This window comes from Mustela erminea, chromosome 4 (assembly GCF_009829155.1).
Source record: "Mustela erminea isolate mMusErm1 chromosome 4, mMusErm1.Pri, whole genome shotgun sequence".
In the NCBI taxonomy this organism is placed as follows: domain Eukaryota; kingdom Metazoa; phylum Chordata; class Mammalia; order Carnivora; family Mustelidae; genus Mustela; species Mustela erminea.
In genome coordinates, this window is record NC_045617.1 from 21,817,438 (window position 1) to 21,834,385 (window position 16,948).

Genomic DNA, 16,948 nt, shown 5'->3' on the forward strand with positions numbered 1-16,948 from the left:
AAGCCTTCTGTTGGCTTTCCAGATTTTTCTGGAATCATCAGCACCTTATCCTGTGCTTCCTGATGCCCACGGTTCTCCCTAGCAGGTCTCCAGTTCACCAGGCGAGCTCCTGTCTCTAACCATTCAGTTTCCCCTTCCCTCTACCTAGACGGCTCTTCCCTTAGATTACAGCAGCTTATTACTCTACTTTCTTCAGGTCTTATCCCAAAAGTTCCCTTCTCAAAAGAAGGCATTCTCTGAGCCATTTAAAATAGTGCTTATTACTCTTGAAAATGACACCCTCCCAGCAATGCATATCCCCATTCCTCGCTTTGTTTTTTGTCTTTATTATTGTCCTAGTATATGATATATACAAAAAAGAGTATTTGGAACGTTATGTACCTTACAAAAGCATAACAGTTGAGAGCTTGTCACTTACCCCAGTAACTGGGACATTACTGATAGCTTGCTTCTGTTTATGCTTCCCCCCATTCCCAACCTCCTGCCTCCTGAAGACGTTAACAAATATCCTAAGTTTTGAATCCATTATTCACTCCTTTTTTAAAAATAGGTTTATCCCATTTGTATGTGTGCCTGTACAGTATATTCTTTAGCTTTGCTTGGTTTTTAAGGTTTATGAAAATGGCATTCTGCTGTATATAGTCTTCTAAACTTGCTTTTTTTACTCAACATTATGCTTCCAAGATTCAGACTTTTTTTTTAAACCTTTATTAGTAACTGCCAAATTTTCACTTCTATTTTAAAATTCATTGTGTGATTCTACCAAAATTAATTTCTCCATTTTTCTATTAGCTAGAAATTTGGGTTGTGTCCAGATTTTTTTTGTGTGTGTGTTACAATCTATGCTGCTATGAACATTCTCTGGTGTGTCTAAAAATGGAATTACTGAGTCAAAGGATATGTAATTGTTCAGGTTTGCTAGATGATGCCAAATTGCTTTCCAAAGAAGTTGTACCAAGTTATTCTCTTACTAACAATGTATTGGAGTTCCCCCTGACCCACTTCCTACTCAATAGTTCTTAATTTTTAACCCATATATTAGGTGTAAAATGGTATCTCACTGTGATTTTAATTGCATTTCCCTTGTGATCGATGAGGTTGAGCATCTTCATATGCTTACGGGTAAAATGTTTCTGCTTTTGTTAAATGCCTGTTTGGACATTTTGCTCATTTTTCTATTAGGTTGTTTTTATATTGACTTGTGGGTGTTCTTTATTCTGGACACAAAATTTTTGTTACTGATGTGTATTGCAAATACTTCTGGCAGTTTGTGCTTTGTTTTTTAATTTTCTTTATTTTTGATGGTTAAAAGTTATTTTTAAAATTTTTTAAAGATTTTATTTATTTGACAGAGATCATAAGTAGGCAGAGAGGCAGCAGAGAGGGGGTAGAAGTAGGCTCCCCACTGAGCAGAGAGCCTGATGCAGGGCTTAATCCCAGGACCCTGGGGTCATGACCTGAGCCGAAGGCAGAGGCTTAACCCACTGAACCACCCAGGCACCATGGAAATTATTTATTTTTATTTATTTATTAGATTTTATTTATTTATTTGACAGAGAGAGAGAGATCACAAGTAGGCAGAGGCAGGCAGAGAGAGAGGCGGAAGCAGACTCTCCGCCAAGCAGAGAGCCTGATGTAGGGCTCGATCCCAGGACCCCGAGACCATGACCCAAGCTAAAAGCAGAAGCCTAACCCACTGAGCCACCCAGGCACCCTTGAAAGTTATTATTTTTTTAAAAAAGATTTTATTTATTTGACAGAGGGAGATCACAAGTAGGCAGAGAGGCAGGCAGAGAGAGAGAGAGAGGAGGAAGCAGGCTCCCTGCTGAGCAGAGAGCCCGATGCAGAACTCGATCCCAGGACCCTGAAATCATGACCTGAGCCAAAGGCAGCCGCTTAACCCACTGAGCCACCCAGGCGCCCCGAAAGTTATTTTTAATAGCCAGATTTATCAGTCTTTTCTTTTATGATTTTTTTTTATCTTGTTTAAGGAATTCTACATGAAAGAAATATCTTTCTTTCCAATGTCAGAAAGATATTCTCTGCAATCTTCTTTACCCTCCACAGTTTTAAAGTTTTGTTTTTCATGTTTAAATCCTTAATCTGCCTGAAATTGTGTGTATGGTACGAGGTGAGCTTTCATTTTATTTATTTTTTTCCCCACTTGGATGACCTGTTGTGCCACCAGCATTTAGTAAATGGTTCCTCATTTCTCCACTGACCTGAAGTTCCTCTTCTCCCAGTATCATGGTTCTATCTGGGCTCTCCATTCTATCCCATTGATCTATATGTCTCTCTTTCTCTCTCTATCAGTGTAACACTGTCTTAGTTACTGGCTTTAAAATAAATTGTGATGTCCTGTTTCCAGCCAGGTGCTTCTCCTCATCCCCTACCTCTAGCACTTCATGACTATTTTGGCCAACCTTAGGTCTTTGCTCTTAGACATACATTTTATTTTCCACATTTTAAAATCAGCTTTTCAAGTTTACACACACACACACACACACACACACACACACACACACACACAACTTAGATGGAATTAGAATTGAAATTGAATTTACAGATAAGTATGGGGAAAATTGATGTCTTTATAGAGTTCTCTTATCTATAAGCTGGCCTCTTAATTTACTTAGGACTTACTAATATTTAAGAACAAGTTTCAAGATTTTCTCTATAAAAATCTTGTACCTCCTTTAGTGTATTTATTCTTAGGAATCTTATAATTTTTTATTACTATACAAGTGCTGCCTTTCAAAAATTTTATTTCCTACCTTTTCTTTTTTTTTTATGATTTTATTTATTTATTTGACAGACAGAGATTACAAGTAGGCAGAGAGGCAGGCAGAGAGAGAGCAGGGGAAGCAAGCTCCCTACTGAGCAGAGAGCCCGATGTGGGGCTCGACCCTAGGACCCTGGGACGAAAGCAGAGGCTTTAACCCACTGAGACACCCAGGTGCCCCTCCTACCCTTTTTTTTTTTTTTTTTTTTGCTGATATATAGAAATACGGTTGGCTTTTTCATATTGTTCAGTTAGACAAACATCCTAAACTCTCTTACTATTGCTAATAATTTGTCTGTAAATACTTTGAATTTTTATGTAAATAATTATGTCATCTTCAGAGAATAATTTTGTTATTGCCTTTCCAATCCATATTCCTTTAATTAATGCTTTATATATCTAGACTTACATTGTGATGTTGATTTTAGAAGTGGTAATGGTAGGTATCTCTGCATTAGTCCCAATTTTAAAGAGAATGTTTCCCATGCTACTTCTTAGTTTTTGATACATACCCATTATCAGGTTAAGGAGGTACTTTTCTAGTCTAACTTGCTGAGAGATTTTTATCATGAATGGGTGTTAAGTTTTGTCAAGTGCTTTTTGAGCCTCTATCAAGATAATTATATTATTTTTCTTTTTTAATATGCTAATGGGGTGAAGGACATATAGAGGTTTTCTCACATTAAGCCATCCTGGAATTCCTGTTAGTAGCTTTTGACTTAATAATATTTTGTTCAATATTTTTACATCTATACTCATGAGTATTTTTGTATCTATATTTATGAGGTTGGCCTGAAATTTTTCTTTCTCATACTTTGGGTTTTCTTCCAAGATTATATTGGCCTTCTAGAATGTAATGGGAGCATTCCCTCTTTTTCTGTTCTCTGCAAATGTTTGAATAGATTGAACAATTTGTTCATCGAAAATTTGGAGAACTTGCTTTTGTGATGATTTGAGGTCCAGTGTTTTCTTGGTAGGAAGATTTTTAACTTTAAATTTATTTAGCACGTATTGGTTTCTTAAGCTTTTATAATTCATTTTGAGTCAATTTGTTCGTTACATCTTTTTCATTTGGTCTATTTTGTACACATTTTAAAATTAATCGATACAAAGTTCTTTGTGGGGTTCTTTTATCCTAACCTCCATTGGACCTGTTTTTATGGCCACTCCTGTAATTTGTAATGTTTATTTGTACCTTCTCTTCTCTTGAAGTAGTTGTCCTAGAGGCTTCATAAATACCGTCTTGTTCATAGATTTCTGCTCTTACTGTTACCTTTTTACTTCTACTTACTTTTGGTTTATTTTGGTACTTTTTGTAATCTGCCTGATATCCTAAAAATCAGTTTGTCTGTCTTTCCCTACTAGATTTGAAAGCTCTTTGAAATTAAGAGCGTCATGTTTTATTTTTCTTTCTTCCACAGAAAGTCTGTGGTACTGTGTTTTATCTATAATGGATCGTTGATAAGTTGTTGTCAGACTTGAACCTTGCGGGTTTGGGTGTTGTCTAGTGCTCTTTTCTCTTTTGGCTGTGATAAACTAATTTTGTCTCATGTCGTCTTCAGTCATCATACTCCAGTGACAATGACTTTCAGATCCAAACCTTCCTATTTCCATTCCCCTGGCTAGTGGGACTTAGGCATCTCACATTGTTTTCCCCTCCCTGACTAGGGCCTCTCATAACTTTTCCGTAATAAAGGCACCATCATCCTTTCAGTTGCAAAAACTCAAAACCTTGCTGAAATTGTTTTTTATCACCCTTTGTCTTAGTCTTCTGACTTCAACTAGATGCAAAGTCCTGCTAATTTCTCCTTCACAGTGTTACTCCTGAGCTCCACACCCCGTACTCTGCTTCAGCCGAGAAGACCTTGGACATAGCCTAGTTCTGATAATGCCCCCTTTCCTGTCACCTCACTCCTGTCACATAAAGGTCGGATTACTTCACCTGGCATTTAAGACTGTCCCAAGTCTAGGTTCACTTTACTACCCCCAACATGAGTCCTCTGGTTTCTGTACAGAGTTCTGTCCAGGTTACCGTCTCCTAAGCCTACGTCATTCATAGCCTTTTTCCCCTCCTGTCCTTCTCTTAACCTTCTACTCTACCATGCTAGTTCCTGTTCATTTTTCGGGATCTGGATAATGGAAAGCACCCTTGCCCTCACCTCCAATGAATATTTCCCTCAACAATGGAAACTCTGGTTAATCACTTCCGACTTTGAGCTGGTTTTTTTTTTTTTTTTTTTTTTTTTTAAGTGCTTATTGTTTTCCTTGAAACTTTGAAAAGAGCCAGCAAATTGGAGGGGATTTAAAGTAATCTGGTTTAACCTCTAACCCAAGACCTCACTTCTGTCTGTAACTCATAAATGACATTAGCTTTTAAGATACAGAGCTCTTGTTTTTTCTTTCTACTTATGTAATGAGCATTTGGAGGTTCCAAATTTGGTTCATCATTGCGCTTGTGTTTCCTTTTAATTGTTAATATGGTTTTTTTCTCCCTAGAAGATGCTAAAAATATATTCATTGATTGAACGAATGAATCATAAATTTTCACCCTATGAGAAAATCATTATTTTCTCAGAGGGGACTGACTTGCCCAAAAGCCTGTTTCCACAGTTCCTCTGTTTCCAAAGATTTACAAATGAGGATGACTTAAAAAAACAGTGTATACATTTGCAGCTCATTCTTTTCTTTATAGAGCTCTGTATTAGCTCTGGTTTTTATTTTCTTACATCTTGAAATTCTATTTGGAATTTCTCACTTTGCGTACAGATTTTAATGGAGTCTCGTGAATGTTGATCATGCTTCCCTATAGTAGTTTAGAAATATCGAGCAAGGAATATTCCATTTGAATCATTTAAATGAAGGCAGTGATGTTGTGGGTGGAAATTTTACATAAAAATTTTCAACCACAAAAACTCTTAGTTATGGGCAGTAATTTATAGTATGTGTAGGTTTTTAAAAAAATTATTATTACTTGTTACTTCCATGGAGTAAACAGAAATGATAGCTTCAATTTCTTTATAGTTAGTTGTATGATACAATTTTGAAAATAAGATGTTTTCAAAGCAGTGATGTTTATAGAAGTTTAGTGCTAACTTCAAGTATGTCAAATGCTTTTATATAGAGGGTACTTAATATTCTCTTACGGTTTTGATGCAAATATAGAAATGGTATTTTCATATTTTAAGAACTTCTTTCCATTTTAGAGCATGTCAAAAGAATAAACATAGTAATTTGAATGCTCTATTTTTATTTCTAGAAACCAGCAAATATCCTAGTAATGGGAGAAGGTCCTGAAAGGGGGAGAGTCAAAATAGGTAGGTAATTATTTCTAAAATAATTTCTTAAGATACTGTAGCGGCTGCAAAGGTGGTGTCCCCTTTTTAAGATTCTTGTTTAAGTAGCTAATTTTCACATGATTTCCTCATTATATTTTAGGAAATATGTTGGGGAATGTAGAGAAATAATTTCTAAAACTCCTTAGGTTTATTCCCCAAAGAAGGTTCTGTGATTCTAAGCTCAGGCAAGCAAGCCCGAAACGAAAACTTCATTCCCATACAGTACCTAAGCTTGTGTTTATGCTGTGATTACTGTTCTGCACATTACCCTAAACATAATCTGCTAAGTCTTGCTTTTGTCTCACCTTCACCTTTTCCTGAATGCCTCTCTGCCACCTGACCTAATACACACATCTTCCCAGATACCTGTCCCCCGCCCCCTGCATCCCTGGGCCAGGTACCAACATATTTTTTCCAAATGAATACATATCATTATAGACTCTCTTACTTGGTGGTGGTCTTAGGTTAAGGCACTAGCAAGAATCCTATCTATATATTAAAATTTCCTTTGCAACCCTGAAGATTGTTCTAAAAGAAATTGGCATCATTCATACCCATGACATATTGGGGGGAAAAATGAGCTAAAGAAATGCTTTATTCTGATTTTTTAAAATTTTTTTAAAATTTTTTTACATTTGTTAAATGTTCAATGGTTTTTAGAAAGATTTTAAAAGAGATTTTGTTTCATCAACCTGCTTTCTTTGCTGTTCGAATATATCATACTAGGGGTGATGTGAAATCGTGCTAACTTGACCTGTTACCTATCCATCCTGTCCTCCTGCAACTGAGCCTGCCTGCTTCTTGGTTTTCTACTTCTTCAATTAGTTTGCTAGCCCAATTCCAGAGAAAGCTGTTTTAAACCACCTTCCCTTTCTTTATACCTCTACGCTGAGTTTACTGAGATTCACAGTCCTAAAAAACATTGTCTGTGGTCACTAAGAACCAAGTAGCTGCTTTCCTTCCCTTACCCCCTCCACCCACCCCCACCCCCTTTCCACCACTTCTCACTTGCTCCTATTTCATGCTCACACTTTATTCTTGTAGGCACTCAAGTCCCTACTTTTTGCTAGACATTGGTGAAAGGGAAAGGGTAGTGATGGTAGCCTTCCCTGTGAGGGGCTGTGACGTAGACAGTTCACTGTCCATTGGTAAATGCCGTCACATGTTACCTCACTTACTTTACTCAACCCCCCGCCTGGTGGATGTGAGCAAGTAGGGGAGCTGGCTTTAGAGAGGTTGCAGCTTACACAGCATCTCTGAAAACTTAAATTCCATGTCTGGCGTCTCTTTCCCTACCAGCGCTGCTGCCCAGCCATATCAAAGATGTCTGCTGTACCTTCACCAACCACGTTCTGTCAGTACCGCACTGCCTTTGAGAGGGTCTCTGACAGAGTGACTCTCCCCTCCTCAGTGCAGGCTGGTGACCCCCCCTTCCCACCCCCAAGTTCTAAATATCTTCCTGCTGTAGTTAAGTTCTCATACTGCTGTGGCTCCACTCTCCGCTTCCCAGGTTTCTCCTCATCACCTTTAAAGATTGATAACCCTATTCCCAATGCTCGAATAAATCTTCTCATATCCATTGTGTTTTCTCTACCATGTGTTCATTTTTCTCCCCCTTGTTCCTCTACTTCTAGAACACACAGTGTTCACCCACGGGTTCCACTCACCCTAATTTGTTATAATCTGTCCTCTAATTCCATCTCTCTGTTGAAACTGCTCTCCCAGCAGTCACCTATGACCTCTGTCTCACCAGAGCCAGAGACCCATAGTGAGTCACCATTTTCCTGTATTGCCTTAGTCATTCCTTCCTCTGACTAGTCTGACTTCAGGACTGTCTTTTCCCTTGGTGTGTTTCTATTTACTCTTTTTGCTTTTTCTTCTGCACTTTATTTATTATTCGTTTTTACTCCTATTAGCCTTTGCTTCAAGATCCCCTAGGCACTGGCTTGGGGCATGGCCTCCCTCTACCATTACTTCTTTAAGGAACTGCTAAGCTGTGCCCTTAAAATCATGGATTCTCTAAAAATTGTTTTACAATCTGAATCTCAGATTCTCTTCTCTCACCCTAGCCGAAATCCTTAGTTTGATTTTATCTTTACTTTTATTTGTTGCTGGTAACCTCTCCTCCTTTGTTTCAAACCAAATTCATCATCTCCACCCCGTGCTCTCCCTGGTTTGTATCAATTGTCTCATTCCCCCTGGTCCGTTGCCCTTGCTGTCTGTCCTCTCGCCACCCCCAGGGTTCTCTAGTTCTCTGCAGCATAAACTCTGTGCTCCAGCCAGGCCCATCAGCTGCCCTCCTGTTAAGAGTTTTAGGATTGTAATTCTATCCAAGATTAGGGATAAAGTCAGGGTTAAAATAAGCAATAAGCAGTGCCAACAGTCCAGTCAACAATCTGGTTGATTTAATTGTTTCTAAATTTTATTTAGAAATGGATGCCTATGCTTAACATTTTAACATAGTCCTTTTTTGAAAAGGATTTGAAAATAAAAGTGCAAATGGAAAATGCAGGGGCCCCTTTGCTGTACCTCAGCTGCCCCTGCCCCAGCAGCCTAAAGACTTCAGGCCTCACCTGAAATGCTTGCTCGCTCCCTTTACTGTTCACAGTGGCTCACCCTTTAGAAATACAGCTCAAGTCCCACGTTCAATGTAGTCCAGCTCTGCAGAGGTTTGCCAAACACTGTTCCAGTTAAAGCCAGGAAGGAGATATGAGCCCTCCCCTCAAAGGACATCGAGTCTAGTAGAAGCCACGGCAACTTGCCTTTTAGCTTTACAGCCCTTAACCTTTTTTTGTTTTTATCTACTCCGTGTATTTTGTCACCTCAGCCTCCTGTAAGTCCCTTAGTGATAGACACTGCCTTTTCCTGTTTTTTCCTTCATTTGATACTATCTAATTAGCACTCACACCAGAATGTTATTTCTGCAGTCCATTGAATTGGACAGTTTCACTCATATCTAATTTTAGGAAAACAACTGTTAGTAACGTTTGGGCTGGTTACTTATGTCTAAAGTACTTATTATTATTATTATTATTTTTTAAGATTTTATTTGATACACAGAGAGAGATCACAAGTAGGCAGGGAAGCAGGCAGAGAGAGGAAGGGAAGCAGACTCCCTGCAGAGCAGAGAGCCCGATGCGGGGCTCGATTCCAGGACCCTGAGACCATGACCTGAGCCGAAGGCAGAGGCTTAACCCACTGAGCCACCCAGGCACCCCTAAAGTACTGATTATTTGAAAGGGTTTGAAACTCCTTTAAAGTTCAAACAATAAACAAAAATTATTTTTGAAAAATGCTTATTGTTTCCTTTGGACTTAATCTCATCTGACAGCGAATCGATGAGGCTTATCTAAAACTAAGAAGGTAGAGAATAAGGGGAGAAATACAGCTTTTACTTAAAAATACATGCTTTTCATATAACTTTGCCATCAGTAACAATCAGCATCTATTAAATACATAAAGCGGTGCTTTAAGTAGGCGTAATATTGGTAGAATGATTTTGAATGTTTTTGTTTGCTCTAGGGCAATTTAGTTAAGAAAGAGCAGGCATAGCATAGTCTTCCTTGGATAGCTTTCTGTTTTATGACCTGTGTTCTCCAAAGCATTTTCAGAAAGCCTTGTAAACTATTCAAACTCCAAAAAAAACAAAATCACTCTAAGTTAAAATTGTAATGTATATCATAGCATGTCAGTTTTAGATTAAATGATTCTCTATAGTTGAAACCTTAATGTGCTATTACAGGATGTACATTATTTCTTATGCAATCAAAATATACTGTGTGTATTATGTATTTCAAATCATAGAGGTCTTTTATTCTCATGATTTTACCTTTGTGACATGGGCGTGTCTGTTGGATGTCAGATCAGTGATTAAGAATACAGGTGCTAAATTATAACATGGTTTGAGTACATTTTTACTGTCTATCCCTGTGACCTGGGGCAAGTCATTTCACTGCCATGGGCTTTAGATTCTTCTTCTCAGATGTGGTGAACAAAATACTAACCCAGCTTTCGTATAAGGATCAGATGAAGTGATAGATGATATGTGTGAAAACCATCTTTAAAATCTAAAGTGCTTGATAGTTAAAGGTATTTGTTCTTTAGAAATCTTAAGAAAATTAGATAGTCTCCAGGAACTTATTATGGTAATAACTATTCTTTTTACTACTTGTGTACATCTCTAATCTAAATCTGTTAGCTTTGATATAGACCTTTGTTAAATCCTGAATTATAAGATTATGTCTTACATATTCTGTGGAATGTTCTTGGAAACATGTTTATGATGTGCTAGTAATTATACAGCAGTGACTCTCTGGGGTTAAAAAGCCCCAGTTTGTAGCATTTGCTGTTTTTCAGGATGCAAATATTCCATCATAGCCAATTTCCAGTCACCAGCATGACATCAGTGAATTCAGAATTGGGAAGAAATGTGTGCAAATTGGCTTTCATGTGTCCACGAGACAACTCCAACTCACACCAAACTAAGATACAGTCAGTCTTTAGATGCACAGGCATACAGGGGTCGTAATTAATCCTGGAAACTTGTAGACTATTTCAATTTTATAAAATAATTTAAGATTATTGCAATGTTTCTGAAAGCCAGGGGTCTGAAGTCAGACCTGGCTTCTCATTATGACTCTGTGTCATTTCCTAGCTCTATGACCTTGGGCAAGTCAGACTATCATTAAGCCTAAGTTTCCTTTTCAGTAAAATAGGCACAGTAGTAATATCTACCTCCGAAGGGGGGATCTGGTGCCTGGTGCAGACCCCTGGTTGAAAAGGGAGGAAAAGGATTGCTTTATAAGGCTAGTGGCATTGTCCTCAACCCGCATGGTTCTAGTAGCATGCCAAACTGAGTTTTATCTTAATTTGTTTCATTTTTTTTTTTAGCTGACATGGGTTTTGCCAGATTATTCAATTCTCCTCTAAAGCCACTGGCAGATTTGGATCCAGTAGTTGTGACTTTTTGGTATCGGGCTCCTGAACTTCTGCTTGGTGCAAGGCATTATACAAAGGCCATTGGTAAGTTAGTCTAAAATGATGTACTGTCGCAGCATCGAATTATCATGAACACCAAATGGTATAATAATAAGGAAGCTGCTTTTTAAAAACCACTTTTATACTTCTTTCAAAAGTCCCATTGTCTTCTATATTCCTAGATATGATATTCTGGTAGATTAGGATTTTTAACTTTATAGGATAAATGGTTCTTTAAAAAGAAGAAAGCATTTTCTGTTAGAGAATAGAGTTATCTGATCCTGTTGAGTTGCTATGGAGATGATAACGCGCTAATTTTATTTGCACTTACCTACCATTGATCAGAAGAACTGGAGAGAGGTTTAGAATTGTTTTCTCCACAGAAGGAAAAACAGAAACCAGGCAGAGTATGGTGTGGAAGAGAACCCCTTCTGTCTGGGGAAAAGTCAGTCAGTCAGTCCTTCCCTCAACAAGAAATAATGCGACTAATTTTTCTCTCCTGCCATTACCGTTATCAGAATGGCGGTTTCCCCATTACAGCAGGAAATAGAGTCTGGGTGCATTAGCTGTGCTCAGCGTCTTGCCATTTCACTAAGTGAAAAAATGGAGTAAGAAAACCTGTTACAGACACACTCTCTGTAGGATTTAAGGTCTGCTCCCGAACAGCCACAGCAGGGATTTTGCTAACCGATCACTCCAGTGTCCGCGGGAGGGCCCAGCTGTGAACTGGGGGAAGTCAGGAAGAGAGAGCTCGCCTTAAACCTCGAGATTTCTGTAAATGAGGTTAAAAAGAGAGGACAGAGAAGGGTAGATAGTTCTCTCACTGTGATGGGCTAGTTCTATAAGGTACCGAAATCTGCCAGGTTGTATTTCTTGAAATTTCCCTTTTGTTGAATTTTCCATTTACTGGTATTAGACTAGTATCATTTTTTACTATGTTTAGCTGCTTTGGTTAAGTTCTATTGAATTAAGGCACTATAAAAGTATAAAATTATGAAAAATAGATGAGCACAAGCCTCTCTGTTAAATTTATAAAAAGCCTGATGGCATGCAAAGAACGACAAAGGTAGTTCTTTGAAAAAGATGAGACCGATAATGAACCTATTTGTGGGCAAAAGGAGTAACAAAGATTAAACTACAGTGATGACCTTGTTCATCAGGAGATTTGATTTCTGCAGAATTCTGACGCCCAGCACACGTTTATCCTTTGTCCAAGGATTGAGACGCCGGGATGGTGCTGGCATTTTGTTATACTTTATGAATATTGTTGAAAGATTTTATTAGATTCGTGAAAAAGCCTATGAGTGTTTGACAGTAGGGGAGTGTGAGACCAACCCTCAGCCCTTTTGTGAGCAGCTGAGCCCAGAGTAAGGCCCATTCAGAGGCCGCCAAGGCCATGCTCTTGGTGTCGGGCCGGCCCGTGGCAGCTGTCTGTGAAGGCCAGAGGGGGGAGAACCACACAAGCAGAGGGAAGGAATGGAGCGCTCTCAAGTGAGGGGTTAAAATCAGAACCTGACTCTGCTTACATTCTAGTGAGTGATTTTCACTGGGGAGCTGTATCTTTGCAACTTTTAGAATTATGTCTATATCTTCTGTTAGATCTCGCAGTCATGAACAGTGAAGAGGAGAAGTGTGAAGGACAGTAAGAAAAGGCACATTCTGCCCAAACCTTCCATTGAACTAAATGACTCCCCACCAAAGTCTGTCCTACTCTCAGAGATTTTTATAGAGCAAACCCATGGTAGTAAGTCCCATTTTTGATTAATGCCATTATATGATTCTGTGTATGTGGTCCATACACTTTGTCCACACTTGGAGAAGCACAGTTCTATGAATATTTTCTGATGAACTGTTCTACTCTTGAAATAAAACTAGATGTTTTGGTGGGGGGAAATAAAGATAATTGAGTATGAATTGGAAATCAACTGTATTTCCTGTTTCCTCAGAGCAAGGACAACCGAAATTGAATTTAAACCAGTTTGCAACTTACAGATAAAGATTAAAAGTATAATCACTAGCTTCCAATTTTAGTCAAGTTGCTATTATCCATTCTGGATAGAAATTAGGAAAAAAGATAAAAATAGAATCCCCAAATCAGTTATTTTTAGATTTCAAATATAGTCATAGCAGACATTAGAAATATAATAAATATGTATGCATTCACTTGTTCTTACTCTCCTCCATACCTGGTTCATGTCAGAAAGGAGTATTATTTCTATTCAGGACTATAAGAGTTTGATGATTTGATATCAGTGAAGTTTTATGGAGTAACATTTAGAGGGGGAGGGGAGTGACAACAAGTGTGTGTGTGTGTGTGTGTGCGTGTGTGTGTGTTTGTGTAGAGGGAGGGAGGAATAAGTCATTGACAAAGGAGGGAGAGCTGAGAAATGTTATAGATGATACAAGAGCCAGATGACCATTTAAAATTAGAGGCTAATATGAAGCAAGAAACCCTAGAACTCAACATTACCTGCTACCCTGAGGTTCCTTCTCTTAGCAGTTCTCAGGGGAATCTAGATTCTGGCTTCCGTCCTTTACATGGAAGGCAACCCAGAAACTGGCATGACCAGGAACATGCAGTACCAGTCCCAGCTGACTGCATAGCAGAGGCAGCCAGCAGGAAGAGACATGGGACTGTGTCAGAGGCAGCTGCATCGGGGGCAAGAGTGACAACAAAGCGATGGGGGAGAGAGAGAACAATTTAAAAGTAGACACTGACGAGTACTATTACTCTACTCTTTCATGATGGATATTTAGGAGGACTCTTCTGAGTCATTAAGAAAGATTAAATTATATTTTATAGCCTCTTAAGAGGGCAGGTAATAGTGTAATAAAAAACGATTATTGAAGGGGTATGTTTCCGTTATCCAGAAGTCTACCTTACATGAAAGGAAGCTGCTCCTGAATGGGGTCAGCTGTGTAAGACATTACTCTGTGGGTTTTTTTTTTCATTTGGCAGTTTGTTTTATGAACTAGCATACCAACTTTAATTCTAGCTAATGGACTTTTTTCTTATTTAGCTTCTCTACAGAATGTGATTCCCACGTTTAGTAGGCTATAGAGCACTGTGCTTTTCTATCCTATACCGTGGTCTGTGCATTTAAAAAAATATTAAATAGCATTTATTTAAGTGGTCAAGTATGAATATATATCTTACAGAAATTAATTCGCTTGTATATTTGGCAAAACGTTGTGAATATATTATAGTCAGAATTGAAATTACAGTTTTCAACGTGTAAAATCCGAATAGAACAATCTGTAACTGGTGATTTAAAATAGTTAAACTTATGCCTAACTTTGTCCTGGAGGGTTGGAGCAGCTTAATCCAAGTGAATATATTCAAATAAAATCGATCTCTATGGGTGTCATGTTATATCCGTCGATACTTGTGTTTATCAGCTTCTAGATCTTACAATTTGTTGAAAATGTTGAAGTTGGTAGTCTTTCATACAAAAGTTGAGCTTTTCCAAATCATTTTTTATGGTCTGTATTGTCTCTACTCACAAATCAGAAATTATGCTCTATCGTTAATCATTTGATTGTTTTAAAGGAATATATTTTAAAAAAGGAATATATCACTAAACCTGATGCTGATATTGTTTTAGTCTATCAGATCATGAGTATTTAACCCTGCACTAGATGATCAGTTGAATGCTTTAGTGACTACATTATTAATAGTTGTTAGAAAGGCTTTTGCCTAAATGCAAATTCATGTAAATGTAAATTGAGTTTCCCAAGTGTATCTTCTTTAGGAAATTTATAAGTAAATGTTTTTTATTTGGCTTTTAATCTGTTATGTGATGATACAGCTATTTCATGTCATATATCTATATATGTATATATATATTTAATATAGTTGTCAAACTGTGTATATTCCATCACTGAAAAGTATTTTTATATGTAGGTTGTGATTATACTCAGGAATTATAACCCAAGAAATATAATAAATGTTTTCCTGCTTTCATAGATATATGGGCAATAGGTTGCATATTTGCTGAATTGTTGACTTCAGAACCTATTTTTCACTGTCGTCAGGAAGATATAAAAACAAGCAATCCCTTTCATCATGATCAACTAGATCGGATATTTAGTGTCATGGGGTTTCCTGCAGGTAATTTATTTTTCTTTTCAAAATAATATTGGAGTCATATTTCATAACTAATTCCTTTTCAAAAGCATATTTTGAGTATTTTTATGTATTTTTTAAGCTCAAATAAGTAGATTATTTTATGTAAGTAACCTTATGTTCTATAGTAATATTTGATATTTTTTTGTAAGATAAAGATTGGGAAGATATTAGAAAGATGCCAGAATACCCCACACTTCAGAAAGACTTTAGAAGAACAACGTAAGTAATTTCATATTAAATATAAGTAGTAATTTCAGTGGGAATATTTAAATTGATCCTTTTAAAAAACAGATAGATTACATTTAAACCAGAATTTTAGATTTTAATATATTAATTATGCTTTTGATTGAAAGGTGATTTCCCAGATGTTGCAAATATACATGTCAGGCTTAGGCTGTAGTATTTTACAAACCTTTAAGAATTTTAAGGGTCAATATAGTGTTTAAACATCTCTCCTATTTTAGCGTAATGAGGGTTGAGTTCAAGGCCACAACTGTGATTTTATCTTTATCTGAATAATGACTGTGACCGAAATGTTGGGTGAGGCAACCAGGAAGGATAGCAGAAGGACAAACGCATGGCCCAGAAGCTAAGTAGAACACACTGGTGTATACTGAGCAGAAATGAGAGAATAAAGGTGACATAAGAGGAGTTTGTTATCAATGCACATGCCTAGAGGAAAAGGCGAAAGGATTCTCTGAACTGAATAGGAAGATTTCAGGACAGGATGGCTTGTAGGAACAAAAGCAGACCTGATAAAGCAAAGCAGGAAATGGCAGTCCTCATTTTTGGTGGTTCTTGTACATGGTCCTGGTGGGGTGCTTTTCCTCTATCTTTCTCCTAAAGATAGCACGTGTATTGCCCAGGGCTCTTTCTTGGGCTCTCTTTTCACTCTAGACGTTTTCTTGCGCAGTTTCTCTGATTTTATTGGCCACAATTTACCATTGATTATGCTGATAACTCCCAGTTTATGCATCCGAGTCAGATCTCTTTTCCAAGTTCCAGACCCACGTCTAATTGCCTTATGGAATCCCAACTTGAATGTTCCATAAATACTTCAGTTACATGTCCAAAATTGAACTCATCCTCTCTCCTCCCACACTGTCCTCCCGCTGTATTTCCTATCTTAGGAAATGACTCCATGATTCACCCAGTTGTTGAAGCCCAAGACCTGAGATAACCCTGATCCTTTTCTTATCCCATTCTCTCCCAATCGACGGACCACCCCCGTCTCTCACTTGGGATCTGCTGTGGCCTTCCAAGTGGTATTTCTACCTCCAATCTTTATTCCAACTCATTGTCTAAACTACAGTCATTGCCAAAAGCAAATTGGATCGTGTTGGTCTCCTAGTTGCTCTTAATTCACCGCTGCTCTCAATTCTTAAGGATCGCTTAATTCATCTACTAAACCACTGTCCACTTTGTATTCTGTAACCTGGACATCATTAATTTCTTTAAGAATCTGAAAAACCCAGAGCTTTTTTTTGACCTCTGGGTTTTTATACATGCTGTTCCTTCAGTCTAGAATGTACTTTCCTCCCACTCATTTTAACTCCTCGGATTAACTCCTGTTTTTCCTTTCTCCTTATCCTTTAGGTCTTGGCTTAGGCATCACTTGCCTGCGGAGGTCTCCCTTGACCTTCTGTGTCTGAGTTAGGTACTTCCCCTTGGTACTCCCATAGCATCCTTGCTGCTTCTCTCAGCACTGATGACTTTGCCCTACAG

At 37.9% G+C, this 16,948-nt stretch overlaps 1 protein-coding gene across 4 annotated transcripts in view; it reads left to right on the forward strand.

Annotated features, from left to right (window-relative positions):
* Positions 1 to 16,948, forward strand: part of CDK19 (cyclin dependent kinase 19) — a 168,528-nt gene that overhangs the window by 137,176 nt on the left and 14,404 nt on the right. For 3 of the 4 annotated variants that reach the window (XM_032338802.1, XM_032338804.1, XM_032338805.1), the window contains 4 exons: positions 6,039 to 6,096; positions 11,008 to 11,139; positions 15,062 to 15,205; positions 15,373 to 15,442. In XM_032338802.1, the coding sequence (XP_032194693.1) occupies positions 6,039 to 6,096; positions 11,008 to 11,139; positions 15,062 to 15,205; positions 15,373 to 15,442 (404 nt within the window). The remainder of the gene's footprint in view (positions 1 to 6,038; positions 6,097 to 11,007; positions 11,140 to 15,061; positions 15,206 to 15,372; positions 15,443 to 16,948) is intronic. The other variant, XM_032338803.1, reaches the window with a different exon arrangement.